Source organism: Sycon ciliatum, chromosome 1 (genome assembly GCF_964019385.1).
Source record: "Sycon ciliatum chromosome 1, ocSycCili1.1, whole genome shotgun sequence".
Classification (NCBI taxonomy): Eukaryota; Metazoa; Porifera; class Calcarea; order Leucosolenida; family Sycettidae; genus Sycon; species Sycon ciliatum.
Window position 1 is genome coordinate 19,921,245 of NC_088643.1, and position 12,977 is coordinate 19,934,221.

Here is a 12,977-nt window from a genome sequence, read left to right on the forward strand (position 1 = left end):
CAGTCGTTCTTCATCCGACATCAAGCGCCGTATTGCCGAAGCCTCAAAGGCCTTCGGAGCCCTCCAGAAGGTATTCACTGACAGATCTCTGTCCCTCTCTAGTAAACGCCACCTGTACATGGCCTGCGTTTCCTCAATATTACTGTATGGCGGAGAGTGTTGGACCCCACTCCAACGGGATATCAGAAGTTTGGATAAATTCCACCATCAATGCATCCGGACTTTCCTCAGCATCACCAAGCCTCGTCAGTGGTCCGAGCGGCTGTCATCCACAGACCTGCGGAACCGTTGGGGAGACCCAGTACTGATGTCTACACGCCTCCGCAATCGGCGTCTGGAATGGACTGGGCACGTTGCGCGTATGGATGAGGATCGCACCCCCCTCCAACTCCTCTTTGGGTGGCTACCTGTGCCTCGGCCGTTTTGTGGTCCCCGGCGACGGTGGAAAGACACGGTGATGACCGACCTCAAGTTTGCACTGCAACAGCCATCTCAGTGGTTCATCCTTGCTCAGGACCGCCAACAGTGGAGGGAAGTACGGGTTGCCCCTCAGTCGAGCTCCACCATGCCCAAGTCTGTGCATTGCGCAGTGTGTGACCGGAACTTCTCACGGGTCTCCGATAGAACGCGGCACAAGTGCACCACTCAGAGACGGCTTCCCATCCAGCTCCAGCGTGGATCAGTGCAATGCCAGAACTGCCAGAGGTGGTTCCGCAGCAAGGGTGGCTACTCTGTTCATCGATGCCAGCCTGTCACGAGTTCTCCTACACCAACATTCAGTCTGTCTGTGCCACTTTCAGCTTGTTGCCAGCAGCACTGCCCAACATGTCAGCGATGCTTCCGTTCTGCGGCCGGGTTCAAGCGTCACAACTGCAATCGTGGTGCGAGACCATCTGCCGCTGAGAGAGCAGCTCTGCCCCTCAGCTGCCCACATTGTAAACGCAATTTCCGCCGGCAGCAGGACCTAGCCAGACATTCGCGGTCCTGCTTGTGATCCGTGTCCCGTTTTCTGGTCCCCTTTCCATAGGGGTGACACTTGCCCCTCTGGGCAATCATGCTGCTAGTAGTAGTAGTAGTAGTAGTAGTAGTGTGTGTGTGTGTGTGTGTGTGTGTGTGTGTGTGTGTGTGCGTGCGTGCGTGCGTGCGTGCGTGCGTGCGTGCGTGCATGCTTGCGTATGTGCATGCAAATGTGTACTCATGCATGATTGTGCATGGTCTGTATAATTATAACTTTGCAATCTTCCCTCACTTCTGTTGATAGCTGGTTAATGGGGTGTACTGTACATTTGCATGACTCGTGTGCATATGTGTGTGTGTGTGGTGTGTGTGTGTGTTTGTGTGTGTGTGTTTGTGTGTGTGTGTTTGACTTTCCACTGGTCTCCACTTGCAGGCGTTTGGTTACAAAACCGGTGAGATTAGCCGTGTTCTCTTTGCCAGCTCCGTCATGTCTATGGCAGAAGTCACACGTAACAGGGTAAGAGCTTAGACTCGGAAATACTTGTAACGTTAAAAAGTATTCAGCTTGCAGGGTAAGAACTTAGACTTGGTAACTTTAATACTAAGCATTCTTTTAAAATGTGTGTTGGATGGTGCAATCTAGAATGAAATCCACCAGAACAGCATGACTCAGCAGAACAGTCCTGCTAACTGTGTGTGTGTGTGTGTGTGTGTGTGTGTGCGTGTGCGTGTGCGTGTGCGTGTGTGTGTGTGTGTGTGTGTGTTGACTATGAAAGGGGTGCATAGTTACACATGTACCTGGTACTGAAAAGTAGAAAGCAGGATATCTGGATATAACATTTCGTTACCATTGTTCCTGCTCATTTTCCTCTGAAGCATGTGCTTTGTGGATTGCTGTTAATTCTTCTTCCAGATATCACACAAGGCTGTGGAGTTTCTCCACCATGAGCTCAGCAACCAGAAGGCGTTTCCGCGCCGGGCTGTGGACAGCGATTTCGATCTCTTCTACTTCCTGGAGGACAGAGCGGTACGTTGTTACATGCTCCGTGTAACTTATTCTGCATCCAGTTAGATTAGCTTTGTGTATCATGGCTGGGTATTGTGGGAGGCGTCAAACCACTGCTACACAATACACTGGCGTGTTGAAAAGGACGGCCATCCCAGTAGGAGTAAGGCTTACCGTATTTTACTGGTTTTAAAAGTCGACCCCCAATACTTGGCCCGGTTCAATATGATTGTGGGTAAACCCGGGTTGTAAGTCTACTTTAAGTCGACAAATTTTCGGCCCATTCAAATTCCGGCCTCCCAGGGCTAAAACACATTTCGGCTGCAACAAATGTTCGGCCTGTACTGCTGCTGCCTGTATACACTGTCACACTGGACCTTGCAAAACAACATTTGGGCTGCAACAAATTTTCGGCCAAATATGATCAGGCCGAAAATTGCCGAAAATAAACATGCGCCAAATATTTGTTGCCTTACAGTACCCATTTGTTTTAGTTCGGCTTAGGTCATAAAATGTGGACTTCTAACCGGTAAAGTATGGTGTTAGCGATGTTCTGCTCTGTGTGAAACGTAGAGAAATCACGTAGAGAACTGGTCAGAGTCTATGGCTTCACGTGTTGGGGTGCAGATTTCTATCCGGACATGGAATTCTCTACCCTGCGGCACACAAAAAGAAAATGCACACAGACCCGGTGCGTTCCTTCAAATTATCGAGGAAGGTGCCAAATTTGGAAGGGGAAATTCCAGTACACATTCCACATGGTTTCTTTGCGTGAACGTAGAGCAGAACAGGTTTCTCATACGTGACGGGAACGTGACGAATGATCAAGGGATTCTTCGTGTTGCGTTCCCGTTAGCGTAGAGCAGAGCATTGCTCTTTCTGCCTCACCTCTTCTACCATAACAGAGGATTGTTCTGAACCTGCACATGTATACATGCACACACACGAATACTGGAATGTTGGTCACCTCCCTCCGTTTGCTGCTGGTGCAGTGACCTGGGTCCGCTGTCATCAAAGCTGGAAGTATGCTTGACATGGTACGCACATCCCACACTGAGACGCAAGAAGGCAAGAAAGCCACGCTCCTGGTTTTGCGGCTAAACTTCGCTGAGCAAGCCTGGCACAGCTTCTCCGCTTGAAATGAATTCGGCGTGTTGGCAGAACGTCCGGTCAATGCTGCTCTTACCCAACGATCGAAAGAACAATGTAAAATCACAGCCCGTGGCAATGAATAGCACTTGCATTACCTTCACCTTCTCAGGTTGGGAAAGCTGCTGTAGGTCAGGATCGTTGCAGATGGCAGTGCTCAGCTTAGGGATATTAATGTATTTTCGCTCTTGGCTCCCAGGCATGTCGACCCGCACATACACTTCTCTGGACACGAGTGGCAAGCCAATGTGATAGGTGTCCGTATCCGGACTGTACACTACAGCATGCTTACATTGGAAGGCTGAGCAAGCCTGGCACAGCTTTTCCACTTGAAATAAATTTGACGTGCTGGCAGAACGTGTACGAACTGTTGCATAAAGAGCGGGAGCCATGTGGGGAAATAACAGCGTATACCAAATAAGGAAGGCCCCAGGCCTTGTGTGAAGAATAAAGACGATTATGAACCCGTTTACGGGAGATAGATAAATAATTAGACACCTAAATAAGGCATACTTGTCCCGTAGAGGCCTAAAAAGGCACGTGTCAATAGTATGGATACGACACAGATGGCTTAGGGATATTAATGTATTTTCGCTCTTGGCTCCCAGGCATGTCGATCCGAACATACACTTCTCCGGACACGAGTGGCAAGCCAATGTGATAGGTGTCCGTATCCGGACTGTACACTACAGCACGCTCACACTGGAGGGCATGCCGCCATACCCTGGAGTCCGCCTCCTCTGCATTGATGCTGAAGAAGGTGAATTCCATCACGTGCATCTGGTTTGCACCAACACCAACCGCTTTTCAAGTGAAATCGCCATCGAAAACCACCGGCAGTATTGGGAAGATCACTCTCAGTGTCATCCGTGCTTTTTTCAGAGATGACACGCCGTAGCTTGTGGTCTGTTCTTGGTGCACCTGTTGTCAGGGAGCATGTCGATTTGTTTCTGGTAGCAGCATCTACAAAATCGACTCTTCTCTAAGATTGTAATGTTGTGTGTGCTACGCAACACATGTTCTGCAAGCTGAAAGTTCGGTGCCTTCCACCTGTGATGTGGTGTGAGCCTGGACTTACACCAAGCACTTGTTGCATGGCCCACACACTGCTGGTAATGGGCCGGGCACAGAGCCGGTTCGCATTGTTCTTTCAGAGTGCGTACATGCAGTTTGTCTGCAGGGCAGTGTTCTGAGGCCGCTGTGCTGCAATCATGTACGCTGCATGTGGTTTGGCTGACCGGCGTAGTGCATGAGAACAAATGACGAAACATAGAATCAGACATTGGGACAACAGAAGTTTGGGAATGGGGCGATGACAAACAGGCATCGATGCGCCCACACAGCACCGAAGCAGCTTCTGCCATGGCTGGCACTTGTGGAGCTTCCGGGGGTCTGGACTGAGGCTCCATTCTCTCCGGAGGCGCGGGTTTGAATCTCACCACTGCCACCATGTTGTGTTCGGCCTGCCACCTACGCAGGAGTCGATTGCGGGACAAGGCAAGGACTGATTTTATTTACAACGAGCATACGCATATAATGCAGATGTGAGAAAGAGTACGGAGAGAGGCAATACGGCGACAAACACAATACACCACAAACTACTCATGGAGAAGTTCTGGCGTGAGGTGACGGCAAGGTTCCCACAATGCTTCCTCCATACCATAGCCCTTCCACTGCAAAAGGAATTCTTTCTTTCCCTATTCACACATGCAATGAAGCTGGCTGGAAACTAAAGTAATACGTAAATCAACATCTCTGCTGAGATGCATGAGAAAACTCTGACTTGCAGCACGATCCCAGCAGCAGACAATAAAGTTCACGGCATATTGCTTCCCAGTTGCAGCTGGTCGTCTTGACGGCTTTGCTTACTAGCAAAGGTCGACATTGGGGCTGGCAAGCTGCCTGTAAACACCTTCCACCCGCTCGCTTCCACTTGCCGTCCCCATCACTGCACACTGGCTAACTAACTGATATCTCTTCTTCTTCTTTGATAGTCCTTCGAAGTGATGATGTGACACACACCTGACAACACATGCCAACAAAAGTTCTGGATACAAACGAACCTTAGCGTCCCTTTGCTCATATAGAAAAGAAAAAGGACCAAGGAACTACAAGTTACGCTATAATGTCCACTAACACCTAACTGGCTTGGTCCTTTTTCTTTTCTATAATTTTTTTCCCTGGCTCTCCATCCGAGTCCGTCCCTTTGCTCATCACTGTTTCTGCAGTAATTTGCAGGAGGTCTCATGGCGTATATCAATGGTTTGTTAGAAGATCCAGTTTTCTAGGTGTCTCTTGCTGATAGTTATAGGTTTGCAAGGCTGATGGAGCTATGGCTGGTCGCCCCAGTGTTTCGAAGGTGAAACGAAGGGTGAACGTATTTCAGAATTCTGATCAGCCTTGAAATCTTGCTTGCCTCAGCATCTTTCCGCCTCGTAAATGGAGGGAGGGTGGAAGAGAAGGAAGCAGGGAGAGAGCGGGAGGGAGGGAGAAAGGGGGGGGGGAGAGCGGGAGGGGGAGGGAGAGCGCAGGAAGGAGAGGGAGAGGGAGAGGGGAGAGAAAAGTGCCGAAAAAGGCATGGTTAGGTGAAAGTACAGATCAAAGCACACTTATGAAGTCATTTCTAGATCAAGGGGAGGGGGGGGGGGGGTTAAAGTGCAATCTATGCCACGTGCAAAAGCCTAGAGCACCACGGACCGATAGTACGGTCACACCACCCTGATTCACGACACTGATATTATATAATTATTATGTCAAAATGTACGAAATCACACACTGGTTGTTCATGCACATATTATTTCCATTTGAACAACGTAGCTGTACTTGTACGCTGTTCCGGCCTGCTGTGTTGTGTCTGTCCAGGGTCTGTTTGGATGCGACAAGCTGCACAAACGTGTCTGGGTTCGAGTAAGTGTATCCTTGCTGTTGATAGCCCGAACAAAGGCGCACTAAACTGTAGCGCTGCAAAGTTCCCAGTGCGAATGTTGTGTGGAGAAGAGTTGTCTAGGGCTGCGTGTGCGGGATGGCACACCACCGCTTTTTTTAAGTTTTTGACCCCATCGATGTTTCATGGGTGCATTTCCATTTCCGTTCGCTCACGCAGGACATTGAACAATCCATAAACACATGTGATGTATGTTGCTATGCATGCAACAATTACCCGTAGTCGTCTTGCCATCAGCACAGCAACGTTAGCCCTTTCCAAGTAGGCCACTGTTGGAACGCAATGACAGCAACAGGTTGCTATCTTCGTACTTCAAGTATCTTGCTCAGATAGGCTGAAGCAGCCAAATATTTCGAAACGTACCGCACACCTCATCCATTAAAGATTGTTATTACTGTGAACTCCCACCTTCAAACTACAACCTTCAAAGTCAAATACAGCCTAGAAAATAACCAGGTTTTTTTGCTTTCACGCTGAACCAGGACCTTCCATCGCCACATGATGAAATTCAGAAATTTCTTGGAACACCCTGGCCTCCTCCTCCTCCTCCTCCTCCTCACGTGGTCATGCGTAAAGTAGTGCATTGTACTGGGTAACAAATTACAATGCAAAGCCTGTTTCATGTATTTCTGCCTTTCTGTGTACCATGCAGTTTGTGTCGATCCTGTTCGATGGCCTGCCGAGCACGTTTGAATGGGGCCCGGAAGCCTCGCTCTTTCTCAGTGTGCTGAACGGTGCAGTGTCGTTGCATAGCGACGACAATGCCCTGCTGCGTCACACCTGTGCTACCTACATCAACGCCAGTCGCAAGTTTGTGCACCTGTTCCCGCTGCACGGGTAAGCATGGAGCTGAGCAATCGATGTAGGCTTTTCACTACTGTTGCTCAATGTTTGTGTGTAGTGAATCTGATGATGTGTCTTGAAACATTCTTTCCATTGTTGCATGTGTGAGAAAACTTGTGCATGGGCGTTCTCACTTCTCAGTTTAGAAGTAGAGTAAAAACCTGTCAAGGCGCCCACTCTGATAAGGCGACCACCTGCCCTTGAGAATGCTACAACTAGGACCAAGGGAATGTATTTCCAGTCGAAATGAATAACCCTGGATAACAGGACCACGTGTGCACGGGCACCACACTTGTGAGGTACCTTGAGCGATCGACTTAGACAGTTTCCACTGTATCCTACACATGCCTTGTTGGATTTCACTCTTGCACTGGGCTCGTTGGTCTCTGTCAATGAAGTCTTGTGTGCTTCTAATCCTGACTGCACAGCTATGAGCCAATCCTGGCAGCGTTGCTCACTTGCTATTCGTCCAGTAAGGAAAGCAGCCTGGTCCGAAAGTCAGTCGAGGTAAGACTGGTGTTACTCATCGTATATATGACAATGTCATCGGAAAGATTATTAGTTCTCAGAAGTATGTCATACTTCTGAGAACGAACGATCTTTCCAATTGAGAACATTTGGTAACTTGCATGGTAGGAAATGTGGGAAATGCAATGCAAAGGGGGCAACACTGAGGTTTAGTGTGTTTTAAAGCAGACTTGTCTTTATGAATAGGCGACGAGGAGACAATAACTTTATTAAGGCGATAAATAGTATAAGCAAAGCGGACATTACAAAATGATCAATGAAAATACAGTACATGTATGTTAAAATTGATGTTCCTAATTGATTTTCTTGAGACTATCATCAGGGAAAAATCGCTGTTTTCATCCGTTCAGCTGTTTTCATCCGTAAACACAACCCTAATCTATGCATTCAGAAAGAAAATGTCACAAAACTGAGACTCTTCACCTAGCATTGACACACGTATTCATTCGCATACACCTACACCTCACAGTTCTTCACTCTATCACATGCACCTGCTTCCACGCCTTCATTTCACTCACCTTTTGTAGTAGCTCACACCGTTGGAACACTCTCAGATGTTTTCTTCTTCTTTCTTTCGTCTTCTCTCCCACTTTAGTTTTTTTTTCACACCTCACCTTGTATACTTCCCACTATCCTATAGACGTATAAGTAGTTTGTTTCTCCGCATAGCTTCTATTGTGAGACGATTTTTCCCTGATGATAGTCTCAAGAAAATCGATTAGGAACATCAATTTTAACATACATGTATTCTCATTGATCATTTCGTAATGTCCGCTTCGCTTATACTATTTATCGCCTTAACTTGTCTTTATCATTGGCTAGGAAAGGGCAGCAGGCGAAGACCAGCTTGACGACAAGGAGAGTGGTATATACTACAGTTGTACTCGGTGAAATCCGACTTAAAGCGCATATTTGACGCCCTCGAATTGCACGGCCCGTGACGCCCTGGAAGCGGTACGAATGCGGCTGAGCATACACAGTGCATGTACATGTACAGTGATGTAATCGAAACTGGTCCAGGGCGCCAGTTTTGCACTTTTGGTTGGATTTCAGTGAGCGCAACTGTATAAAGTCTTCTCCAGTCTACTGTTCATGGTCAATGCATGGAGTCCGTGCATCGTACTGATCTGCATCCAACTGTTCATTTGCGAATGTCTCTCTGTTTTTCACTTTGTTTACGCTGTCTTAGTACACCTGTCGTCAGTTCTACAATCGTCACGACGTGGGCTTTATTCTGCAGGTTAGTGGTGTTCTGTGGCTGCTTCTACCCAACCGGTCAGGTTGTGTGCTGTGGCTGGTTTACCAAACTTGTCAGGTGGTGTGTGAGATGCTTTGTACCTTTCAAGTGTGTGTGTGTGGGTGTGTGTGGGTGTGGGTGTGGGTGTGGGTGTGTGTGTTTGTGTGTGTGGGTGTGGGTGTGGGTGTGTGTGGGTGTGGGTGTGTGTGCACGCGCACCGCCAGGAGGTGACGTAATGTCTCTGTCCTTGGCAGTGAGTGATATTCCCCCCCCCCCCCATCATATCATCATCCTGATGGGTGGTCGATTTCAAGATGGCAGTCCACTCTGCATGCATGTACCACAGTGAGAACTATGCTAGAGTATCATATTTCTCTTGTAGGTATGCCACCACCAGCACCAGCACCAGCAATCAACACCACTATCTAGCACCAGCACCAGCAATCAACACCACTACCTAGCACAGCAGTATCTAGTACAGCAGTATGCTTCTTTGACGATTACAACTGACACGGGCTGCATGTTTCCTTTCTCGTCTTTCGTGTGTGCGCATAGCTTACAGGTGTATTGTGCAGCTACACTCACTGTCTGCCCGCTGTATGTTGCTTATTACCGTTGCTTTTTCTGTGCTTTTCCCACATCACAGCTACTGTCGTCCGCTGCTCATCAGATGCTTACACCCAACATGCCCTACTTCATGAAGAAGAAGAAGGCGCCACCTCAGGTTAGTTAATGGTGCTTTGCAGCCGTCTTCACGGGTCTGTTTATTTTCTCTTGTCGGAAAGAGCTAACAGTTAAGGAGCGTAGAATGTGAGTGTGGGGAGAATGAACTGTGATGGCCGTTGAGCAGTGTGGATGAGTTTGTACCCAGCTGGCTATCGTCGACAAGTCTTGAAACCGTATGATAACAGATTAGATCAGGAATTTGGCATTGTACGTCCGGATGTTAGAGAATTTTGTAGCGTAGTTTGCCTGTCTTCCACCACCTGGTACACGTTAGCTATAATTCTGTAATTCTATCTTGCTTTTGTTTGATATGAACTCCAGGTGAGCCCGCAGAGTGTGGTCTCGCTGCTGCAGTCGATGACGGTGACAAACCCTGAGGATCCGCTGTGCATCGGTGACCTGATAGCCATGTTACAGTCCAAGGGCCACCACACGGACCCCATCACTGTAACACATGTGGGTGCCCATCACACCGACGGTGCAAACGGTGAAAACCTGACAGCGGCTGAGAAGACGATGGGCAGTACAAACGCTAGCCACTGGGAGTACCATCAGCAGGATGCGCGCACCATCAGCGCCAATCCGCCCGTGGCCGTGCCACTGTTCACGTCCTCGCAGGTGAGACCCTGCGTGTGTGTGTGTGTGTGTGTGTGTGTGTGTGTGTGCATGTGTGTATGTGTGTGTATGTGTGTGTGTGTGTATGTATGCGTGTGTATATGTATGTGTGCGTGTGTGTGTGCGTGTGTGCGTGTCAGTGTATGTGCGTGCGTTCACACGTGCGCGCGTGCGTGCGCGTGTGTGTGTGTGTTTGGGGATGGGGTTTGATGTGTGACCGTCCCGGGACGGCTGTTCCAAAGCCGAAAATGTTCATTTGCGGCTGTGGCAGGGACTTCACATTCGAGTCCAATGGTTTGAATCGCCACAGGAGATACTGCAACTTCTCTAATGCTATTATTGCATGGAGTAATGAGCATGCAAAGGTCCGAAGGTGTTTGGGGATGGGGCTGGATAGGGTTGCAAGCTTGATTGAGCATGTTCTAGGTCTAATGTAAGTCAACAAATATTCGGCGCATATCTATTTTCGGCCTGGGCATTTTGGACCGAAAATTTGTGGCGGCTGACATTTTGTTTTGCAAAGTTCAGTGTGACAGTGTAGACGGGCAGCAGTAGTGCAGGCCGAAATTTTAAGGCGGCCGAAAAGTGTTTTAGCCCTGGGAGGCGCCGGAATTTTGTAGACTTACAATAAGCAATGACTACACGGTGTGTGTGTGTGTGTGTGTGTGTGTGTGTGTGTGTGTGTGTGTGTGTGTGTGTGTGTGTGTGTGTGTGTGTGTATGTGTGTGTGTGTGTGTGTGTGTGTGTGTGTGTGTGTGTGTGTGTGTGTGTGTGTGTGTGTGTGTGTATGTGTGTGTGTGTGTGTGTGTGTGTGTGTGTGTGTGTGTGTGTGTGTGTGTGTGTGTGTGTGTGTGTGTGTGTGCATGCGTGGTATTACAGAATACCTGTTAACATTATTACCCTAGGTTCACGTTCTCTGTGCATTGTCCTGGGTTGAGTGAGGTGTTGTGATTTCTTTCTCTTGCCTCTGCCACGCCTGCAGCGCTTTGCACAAACTGGAAGGATTGGCCTGGCGGAGCTTGGTCGAGTCGATGTGCCTTTCTCGCTGGTGGAGGTCTTGCGCATCATCGTGTCAGTGATAGCATTTGAGTCTGACTCCTTGCGTGGTGCTGAGATGCTAGTAAGCACTTGTATTTTGTCAGTGTTGCATCATGGTCTCTTGAGAACTACTCTTTAACCATTCAGCGGCTGCACTGTCTGTACCTGAGCTGAACAACTCAAGTATTTATCAGCGTTGTATCATGGTTCAGTCTTTAACCCTTCGGCAGCCACACTGCCTGTGCCTAAGCTGAAAAAACTCAGATTACTAGTACATGTATAATAATAATAATAGAACAGTTCGCGTACAGGCCAGCAAATGCTAATACTAGGGAGGTTTAGTTCCCACGTAACGGAAACGCGTACGTGGGTGATCCACGTAAAGTGGATGAAGGGCACCCACGTTGCAATGTTGTGTTTAGTCACACGGAACAAACAAAAGCATAAAGCGAAAGGCCCAAACCTGGTCAAAGACGAAGCTAACCGGGCCTAAGAAGCTCATCCAATATTTTGATTTCGTGCATCGGAAACTTCTTCAGCTGAGCACCCTCACAGCTTGCACAATGCGCTCCATTCTGATTTTCACCCACGTTCTGGCAGAACGTGGGTGAGCCTCCATACACGGCATGTCGTGAATCAGAAAACGTCTGTACGTGGGCCACTGAGTATCACGTGGTACACACACGTAAAGTACCCACGTATTACGTGGGACTAAACCTCCCTACTAGTACCGTAAAAGCCCCTGTATACGTCCACCCAAAAATACGCCCACCCTCCATGTACACGCCCAGTCAGGGGAGGTCAACACTTTTGTTTCAAAATAGCGCCCATGCCCATGTATACGCCCAGGTATGCCGGCAACACCAGTACATGTACAGGTACTGATACCCAATACTTACTGCTATCCCTATTCCAAGTATACGCCCGGTTCCAAAATAACGCCCGTGCCCTTGTATACGCCCAGGAAATCGAGGCTGCTATTCTATATGCCCGGGGCTTATACACGGGCTTTTACGGTATGGGCCTTGGAATCAGGATGTACTGAGATTTCACCACTCTAGATCCCCGTAGAATGGTGGCATTCTTTTCTTAGAGTGGCCAGGTGCCTACTCTCCTTTGGCTTGAGCCTTGGCCGTGTATACTTAGCTCCCATAAGGAAATCCACTAGCACACCAACGTGACATCATTTGCACAACCTCTTTTTAAGTACTCTAGTTGGATTTTCTTCCACGGGCACTCACTCCGACGGTCTCTCGTGTGTTTCCCATTGTTCTATCATGCAGTACGTCCTGAGGCAGATCATGCCGTTTGTGCTGAAGTTCAAGCAGGTTGCACGCAGCTCATCTCTGATTCTGACCGTGATGAGAGCTCTGGTGCATGGCTGCGAGAGCTTGTCTCGCTACACCTCTCTACGACCAGTACCGGAGAAGAATTTGTAAGTTCTGCATGCACACACGCACACACACACACGTGCACGCGCACACACACATACACACACACACACACACACACACACACACACATATATGCACACTCGCCCATTCCCGACTGTTTGCTTACAATTTAAATTTGAGTTCAAGTTCTGGATTTGGGTTTTTCAGAGGCAAGAGGGGAATGGTGTGTGAGTGGGTGGGTGGGGGATGGAGATCACTCAGTGTTTCCGTCGACCTCAGTATATTCTGGAAGTCAATGTGTGCTATGATGCTGCTATGATGTTGCTATGATGCTGCCTTGATGCTGTCTCGACAGGCGGCGTACCAGCACGTTTGACCGCAGCCGTCCACACACGCACTCGTCCAATGCGCCGCGAGCGAGCCAGTCCATGCCGGAAGAAGACGCTCACTCCAACAACGCGGGCATATCGGACCGAGCAGAAAAGCCCGGACAGGTAAGGGGGTCATTTCACTGGTGTTACTTCGGTCTGCTTCCACATC

At 48.7% G+C, this 12,977-nt stretch overlaps 1 protein-coding gene across 2 annotated transcripts in view; it reads left to right on the plus strand.

Moving 5' to 3' along the window:
• Nucleotides 1-12,977, plus strand: part of LOC135817104 (protein unc-80 homolog) — a 72,389-nt gene that overhangs the window by 40,174 nt on the left and 19,238 nt on the right. For both annotated transcript variants that reach the window (XM_065330226.1, XM_065330234.1), the window contains 11 exons: nt 1,391-1,474; nt 1,871-1,984; nt 5,975-6,019; nt 6,709-6,893; nt 7,328-7,406; nt 8,617-8,667; nt 9,311-9,388; nt 9,712-10,008; nt 10,988-11,125; nt 12,327-12,478; nt 12,793-12,931. In XM_065330226.1, coding sequence (XP_065186298.1) covers nt 1,391-1,474; nt 1,871-1,984; nt 5,975-6,019; nt 6,709-6,893; nt 7,328-7,406; nt 8,617-8,667; nt 9,311-9,388; nt 9,712-10,008; nt 10,988-11,125; nt 12,327-12,478; nt 12,793-12,931 — 1,362 coding nt within the window. The remainder of the gene's footprint in view (nt 1-1,390; nt 1,475-1,870; nt 1,985-5,974; nt 6,020-6,708; nt 6,894-7,327; nt 7,407-8,616; nt 8,668-9,310; nt 9,389-9,711; nt 10,009-10,987; nt 11,126-12,326; nt 12,479-12,792; nt 12,932-12,977) is intronic.